Source organism: Acanthisitta chloris, unplaced genomic scaffold (assembly GCF_000695815.1).
Source record: "Acanthisitta chloris isolate BGI_N310 unplaced genomic scaffold, ASM69581v1 scaffold15535, whole genome shotgun sequence".
NCBI classification, from domain to species: Eukaryota; Metazoa; Chordata; class Aves; order Passeriformes; family Acanthisittidae; genus Acanthisitta; species Acanthisitta chloris.
Window position 1 is genome coordinate 37005 of NW_008672230.1, and position 8216 is coordinate 45220.

The following is an 8216-nucleotide window of genomic DNA, read 5'->3' on the forward strand; positions in this document are numbered from 1 at the left end:
CTCTCTTAAACATCTTAGTGAGAAGCTGAATTTCTATTTCTCTAGACCCAGAATTTCCTAGACACACTAACAAACCAAGTCTGAAGAAACAGGAAAGTATTAATGACATCCCCTACAGAGGCAATGAAGTAAAAATTTTGTCATTATTTATTACTTTTCAGTAATCCCTTAATTAACTGTTCCTTCCTTTTTGCTCTCAGTAATGGGTTCCCTCCCAGCATTAGACTCACAGTGCTTCACTCGATGCAGGTGACTCAGCCAGAAAGCAGCATACTGGGTGTCCAAGCCTAAATCACCCTCTTGTCCTGGGCAGTATCTCTGCTCACATCATCACTGTAACCCCTTGTCTGTCATGGGCCACCTGCATTCAGAGGTTCAGGGACCCAGCCCAGCTTCCAACAAACTCTACAGCTCCTGTGGCTGTCAGCAAGTTTAACTCCCAGACAGTGAACAACCCGTGGCATAGCAAGGAGTGATTCTCCTCTTCAGCCCCTCAGAGCCCCAAGCACTTCACAAACTCAGACTTTCCTATCCTTTCCCATTTGGCCGAGGAAATGTCATCATTTCCCCTGAGCCTCCCCTCAGCCCCTGGCAGACAGCAGCAGAGCAGGCACTGCTGCCAGGGCTGCTGCCCCACTGAGCCAGGTCTCCCCACACCTCAGCACTGCAAGGAGGCTGTTTGTGCTTCATGCAGGCAGCAGCACTGCCCACTGCAGGAAACCAAATGAAACCTCTGCCTGCTACAGCAGGACAGGCTCTGCAGATGGATCTCTGCACCTGACCCTGCCAGAGAAATGCTCTCCTGCACCCCCAGCCCCCATTCTCCTCCCCAAACTGGGTTTCTGGAGCTGGTTTTCTCTGTCATGTAAATTAGTAATGTACAGAATCCTTTACATGGCATCAGTGTATCCTCATGGAGCAAACAGCCAACCTGCTCTGGTTTCCTAACAATAATTGCTAGTTACTTAGTATGGAATAAATTTCCTTTTTGCTGAATGTTTTGCCTAATGTTTCTCAAAGAAATCTTATTCCCCCTCAAACCACAGAGAGGGAGAGGCTGTCTCTGAAACACTCAGGGTGTGACTTGATCTGCAGAATAGAAACTTTGCACAGTTCACAACTGGTTGGCAAATCTGAAATGGAAAAGTATTGAAATCAGCAACTCGTGTAACAGTTAGAGAACAGAAAGCAAAAGTAATTTCTGGGCACTGACAGAAAGATCTCCGACAGGCTTTGTTCACGGGTTACATTTGCTATCACAGAACTGGCTGAAGGAAAGGGCACGGTATTCCTGGGCATTTGCATTTGTAATTGATTTCAGCTGATACCAGCACTGCAGAAACCAATGAGCACCTTCTGGTCCTTACCAGGAGAGTCTCAGAGAAGGATCAAGCCAGCACTCTTCCTCTAAAGAAGATAACTACTTCATGACCCAAGTCAGAGAGTGCTCACCTCGACACTTTTAGTCCCTTCCCTGCAGATAAGAATCCAGCTGCATCTTTCCTGCAACCCCTGTCTCTGCTGTGGTAAGTCTGGGTGATTTTGACAAAAGCTTGGGTTCTTAAACCTCACCCTTCTACTAAAGATTGAACTTCTGCTAGAAATAGCCTGTTTGAAGCTTCCTGCCTGCTGATTTTAGACAGCTTGTAGAAGGGTCAGAGGTAATCACAGTCCCTCTTTGCCCAGGGATGGTGGGAGAGGGTGCAAGATGGCAACAACTGTATGGGACCTTCACATTAATGAACATGGGGACCCTCATGCTCTTGGGTCCCCAAGGTCTCTTACGATAGCTTGATACAGGAAACCAGATCCAACAAATTGTCTCCACCTTTGCAGTCCAAGAAACCCTAAAATCAGGCACTTCTGCTTTGGTTCTGCAAAGAGATGTGGGTGGTGCATTCACATCTATACTCTGCTTAGCTAAATTATAGGGTAGCAGAGTTTGGGGTGGCAAGTAACAGTGCAAGCAAGGCATGGACCCCAGAAAGCTCTGCTCCTCCCTGAGGCACAACCTTTCCCCAGGATCCCTTGGCACTGAGCAGCTCCCTGTTACTGGGAGCTGCAATTCAGCACACAGCAGCCCAAGATGAGAAAAAAAGCATCTCCAAGTCTGTGGATGCACAGAGACCTCACTGGCTTTCGTACTGTGTGTTAAATGTGATCTTCATCCTTCCTTGTGGTGAAAGTGATTTTCTTCTCTTCAAGCATACCCGGAGATATGAACGACACCTATGGCAACAACAGTATCAGTGCTACTGTGCAACTGTTCCAGTTCGTCATGTACATCCCCACACTTTCCGTGGGATTGCTGTTCAACATGATGGCTCTGTGTTTCCTGTTTTTTAAGGTTAAAAAGCTGTCAGAATCTACAGTCTACATGATCGCCCTTATATTCTTGGATACTTTGCTATTGCTTACTCTTCCTTTTAAAATCATTTCCTACCATAATGCCACATCATGGAACTTGGGGCCTAAGTTTTGCTCTGCCTTGGAGAGTCTTTACTTTGTAAACATGTATGGCAGCATCCTCATTTCCCTCTGCATCTGCATAGACCGATACATGGTTATCCAGCACCCTTTCATGGCTCTCACCCTGCGATCCGTCAAGAAAGCTGCACTGGTCTGTGTTGTCATCTGCCTGGGCACCTCAGTGGGAACAGTCTGTACTTTACAACTGCATGAATCGCCCAAGATCTTATCCTGCTTCCATAACTTCTCCACGCACATATGGAAAAACATAGGCCTGTTCAGCACCTTGCAGATCACCTTCTTTGGCAGCATGGCAACCATGACCTTCTGCACTGCCCAAATTGTCAGGTGCTTGAGAAAGTGCAGAAATCCAGACAACCCCCAAACACTCACCACCAGAGCAGAGAGGATCGTGGTGACAAACCTTGTTGCATTTTTGATCTGTTTCACACCCTACCACGTGGCATACTTGGTGTACTTTTTGGTGAAGAATGACATAATTAACAAAAGTTTTCAAAAAGTGGTGCGAGACATTGTTCAGATCACCCTTTCCTGGGCAAACCTGAACTGCTGTCTTGATGGGGTGTGTTATTATTTTGTTTTAAAGGAGTCCTTGGAAGACCCGTTACCGAACACTGAAACAAGCACCACGCAAAAGCCTTGATCTATGCACTGCATGTTAGTTACTTGGGGCGATGTGTGGCAAGGCTTCTGTGGAAAGCACAGGGTCCTGAACTTTAAATATTCAGATCTGAAAATATGTCATAAAATAACAGAAATCCATTCCCAGGAGACTGCTCCTAATTTTTTTATACCCTTTCAAAATGTTTTCTATTATTATTTATGGGTAAAAAGAAATGTAGTTATTCATATAAATGGTGATGCATATTTCTTTCGATGTGATTCCTTTTTACTTTGACAAAAAGAATGTTCATTTATATGTGGTAGCATCTTTCAGCCTCCCTGTCTACATTGCACCTGCAAACCTTCCTCAATACTTCAGTCACTAGACTTGGACTGCCAAGAAACAGAGACTTGGAGTTTATGGTAAAAAGCTTGAAATTAAATGCTGTTGCCTCCCCTGCCCTGATCATGTACTCACATACATGTACCTGTTGGGTTTATACTTGCACATGCTTTTAAAAGAAAAGCAATGATTGTAACTCTAAATGCACAGGCAGCTTTAGGTTAACATGGCTATAGCAAGATTCCCACGTCATTCCTCCACTGGCTGACTTGCTCTGCAAGGCACAATGCTTGTTTAGGGACAGCTGTTATACCTAACTCATCACACTTCTAACTAATATTTCCACTAGCTCAAGTCCCCACACATCTCACATTAATTGACTATCCCAGTTCCAGGCTTCCTCACCAGCTCCTCTGTTCCTTCCTGCTTCACTACAAACCTAGTTTCATGAACAGAGCCAAACCAAACAAGAGCATGAAATAAAAAGCCTAAGTCCAACATAGTGGCAAACACATGAATCTGAAGGAGCAACCCCTGCCTTACTGGGGGATAAGATAAGAGCAGCCCTGATCCATAAAGCAGGAGCTAGAAACATAGAATTCCAGTGGGAACACAACCTCTTGGACCTTGGAGCAAGCTGAGCACTACCATTTCTCAAACAAACAAGGCAATAAAAAATAATCCAGCAGGAGCCTAACAATCCAGTCAGTTACTTCTTATCAGTGCTCACAGGCACCTAGATAAACTGAGTGACAATGTGCATCCAGCCTGGAGAGAGGCAGCCCACCACTCTGGGTGACCCCACTGCTGCCTCTAACACTATCCCAGTGGCCAGCTGCCACCTTCTAGAGGGATGAGGCTGATTTAACAACTAAAGCAATTAATTTTCATATTCATGCTGAGCTGGATCCTTGCAGTAGTTCTTCTAGGCAGGGATACTAATCCCAGCCTTTGACCTGCCTTTTCTCTGCACACTTTTGAAAAGGCTAGCACACAAACTGTGTTTTGATTTCTCCCCCAAGCTGGTGATTTGCATATGGAGACTCCAGTCTGTAAAACTGAATTTTTTTGAAGTTGCTGCATCTATGTATGAGATGGTACCACAGAAATTCAGTTGCCGAGGAGGGGAACACTGACCCAGCACAGACCTAAGTGTGTGCTGCTGTTTACAGGGTCATTCTGGTGCTCAGAAAATGAACTGTGCTGCTGTTAAGACAAGGGCTGTGCATTTACACTGGTGATGTCCCGATTATGTACAAGTGCATGAAAATAAAATTCACCAGGGCATTCCAGCAAGAATTCCCTCCCCATATCAATGCAATTTCCATTGATTCCCTCAGTAACTTCAGAATACCTGACTAGCTTCTCCACTAGCAGACAGTCAACCCTCATTATTTCCTTGCTCCTAACTGATCTGTTAACTAAATACACTTCAGTAGACACAGAGGTTTTATCACTGCAACTTCAGTCTTTTTTAGGAAACAGACTTAACAAATAATAGAAGAAAATGGTGCTGAGCAAAAGAGTTATTTTACATCTCAAAGCAGTGGGCCATGCCTAGAGGACCTCCACTTTAACTGATAATGTTTGAACATAGGGAACAGGGGTTGAGTCAGTACCTCAGGAGGCAGAAAATGCCAAAGTGTATGAGAAAACTGATCTCAATTGCTTTTCTGTAGCCTGAGGCAGCTCCATTAGTTTTACTGACATGACTTTGGGCTTACACTGCTATAACTGACTAGAAGCTCACCTGTAATTTTATGCTTCCTCTGTTGCACAACCTTTTTTCTTTTTTTAAGTATGCCTGTTATTTCTTGTTTCGTTACCCTGCTGTCCTTGGTCCCACAGATTGTAAAGTAACTTGCACTGTAACTTCATTCAGAGTGCTGGTAGACAGCAGTGAGACGAATATTAAATTTAGGAATTTTTGGCTTCTTGGCTACCTTCCTCAGCAATAACACACTGCTTAGAATTCTTAGATGTTGACCAGATTAAGCATCATTCACACTGCACAGAGGACAAGTTAAAAATGCTTGAGGCATTTCTTCTTCTCTCAGACCTCCCCCCTGTGTTTCTCCAGTGATTCTGGCCATTGATTTTTCTAGAAACAAACAGGCTGTGGTGTGCCTGTCTAGGGGCAGGGTACAGCCAACTGTCATCTGAGCTCTCTGCCTCTACACATGGCCCACAGCACCTCTGCCAGCTCTAAGAGAACACTAACTATCAGGAAATGGTAACAACTTTCATTCTAGATTCCTTGGGGAAATTACAATTTTGCAAAGGCAATATTTTCTACTCAAAAGTTCCCTGCTGGACCTTATTGCTTCTGGGCCTCTGAACATTCCCTGTCCAGGTCAAATCTGGTGTGGTGTGATCCTGTCTTTGCTCAGGTGAGTAACTGCAAAAACTTTTTAATTTGTAGGGCTTTATATCCAAATCATGACACAGGGCATCTAGTGAAACTACAGAGATTTCTCTTTGCACAAAGGGAATATTAATGACAGAGTGCTAAAAAATGAAAGAAAAAACCTGAAAACCTGAAATTCATATGAAGAAAAAAGAAAGCAAACTGAAGGATTTGTTTGGAAATGATTCACCCTTAAGAACGGAGGACTCATTCCTAACACATACTAAAAATCATTAGGGTTTTTTTTTTTAAAGAATTACACTGGGGGCTAGAGAGCTGTTATGGAGCACTTTTTCTACTTGCACTTATTTTTGCATTTGGGTAGTGAAAGGGAAAAGGTTTAAACCAGCACTGAAAGCACAGCAAGTCATGGGAGATGGTGAAGCTGCTTTGCTAGGGAACTTCACCCTTCGGGCCAAGGAAGACATTTCATTTGAGAGGCCTTTCACAAAATGCATCCCAAGGCTGCCAAATTTCTTGCCAAGAGACTTGTCTTGCAGACATTCAAGCCTGTATTGTATTCATGTAAGTAGCCTTCCCACTCACTTATCTGCAGGTTTCACTAAGGAATTGGGCATGTGTTTCAGCAGCTCATGTCCTATTCCCTGCAGCCTCACTCATCTGGGAGACCAGTGAAGATCAAACTTAGGTCATCCACTAACTGTATATCTGTCCTTTGTTTTCCAATTTTTTTTCTTCTGGTACAACTATTATCTTATGTTTCAGGCTCAGGAAGTATCTGTTTGGTTTGTGAAAGGAAAAAAGATTGATAAGAACACATCACTGATGATATTTGCATATAACCACAGAAATCCTAACCAAAGCATTCATCTCCCACAAAGAAAGAATAGGCACAGGTACCAGGCATGCAGTAACTTCTACAGAGATCTCACTGTTCTATAAATTAACAAAAAGTTCACTTTTTATGTTTTATGAAAGATGTTCACATAAAATGGACGGAACAAAATATTTACCATGAGCAATGTCACGTCTATGATAATGAGAAAAACCTCAGGAAGGTAAGTACCAAGAGAAATTTAAAAGCTTTTACAGGAATTTTCTTATGCTCTGCTCCTCTCAAAATGTTTTTAGCATTTTTATTGCCACTAGAGATGGTTAAAACTGCCCTTTGTTTTCTCTGCAGAAGGACAGGAACATGCTGTAAAGACAAATTTGCAGCTCTTGAGATGCTAGGGAGAAGTCCTCTGAGAAGTGAAATAGTTAATTTTGCTGCGAAAGTGAAGTACTACAGATAAGCACAGGCAGAAATCACACCCCAGCTCCCTTCACAGTTATTTCCCCACAGAGCGAAGCGATTTGCATGCTCTTTCCATCTGCTGCATTTACTGGTATAAGTCTCACACAGAAGTAAAAAAGTCCTAAGTGACACAGCAAAGTGATGGAGAATTCCCACTTTGGTCCTTGGTGTGACAGAGACACGCAGAGTCCCAGGAGTGTCTGGTTTTGCTGGGCAGACACACTGACTCACACTCAGCTTGTGCCGTTTGTTTCTAGATTCGCAACTGGCCAGTGTGAAGCTGCATTTCAATCAAGTGTTCCAGTTTGCCTTACTCATTCCTGTCTTCATCCTTCCTTCCCTTTCACGTGCCTCTGCCTTCAGTTTTTTGGAAGCACCAAATATTCAAGCAAAGCTGAGACTTCTCCCTCCTTCGGGTTTCTTGCTACTGAGAAAGGTTTACCATAGCAACAAACTCTAATGAAACTTCATGTCTTTAGCTTCTGTGAAAGGTAAAGGACACACCTACAGCCTCCTCCATTTCATCTCATTTATTCTTATTATTCTGATTTTATGCACTGTCACTCTGTAAGAACAACATTTACCAGATTTTTAATGTGATAAAAAATGTTGCTGAGGGATACTGTTACAACCAAAAATCCATGAGGAATCAGAAGTGTTTCCCAGGAAGAAAAGCTGAATCAGTGCCATTTGCAGACACCAAACGGATGCAAAACCTCACGTCTGCTACAGATTCCTATTAATCCTTCTTTCTATTCCAAGACAAAAAGGGCATTAAACTGGGATTATATGTGAGACCAAGTATCAGCAGTTTAGAGTTGTAAACATTGCCAGGCAATTGTTAATCCAAAACTAAGCATTACAAACTCAGGAAATCCAGTTTAGATTACACTTCAGAGTACACCAACAAAATCCCAACCGTTCCTGGGTAAGTATTAACTTTGTCGCTACAAGTAAAGCCACTTCCCACAGACCTAACCTGGGCCTCTCAGCCAGCCATCGTTACTGAGACAGGGAAGGACACTGGCTGAAACAGCTTTATCAGTCTAAAGAGGAGCTTGGGAAGGAAACCACGAGAAGCTGCAGACAGCAGAGACCTGTGTCACTTCATTCCT

The 8216-nt window shown here is 43.4% G+C and overlaps 1 protein-coding gene across 1 annotated transcript; it reads left to right on the forward strand.

Annotated features, from left to right (window-relative positions):
* The first annotated feature begins 2218 nt into the window (after positions 1-2218).
* On the forward strand, positions 2219-3133 carry LOC103802001 (G-protein coupled receptor 55-like). The gene has a single exon (XM_009074439.1). The coding sequence runs from the start codon at positions 2219-2221 to the stop codon at positions 3131-3133; it is 915 nt and encodes a 304-aa protein (XP_009072687.1).
* The last annotated feature ends 5083 nt before the right edge of the window (positions 3134-8216 follow it).

What these genes read in the sequence shown, in the direction of transcription:
- LOC103802001 (XM_009074439.1), top strand. Translation starts at nt 2,219, where the DNA reads ATGAACGACACCTATGGCAACAACAGTATCAGTGCTACTGTGCAACTG.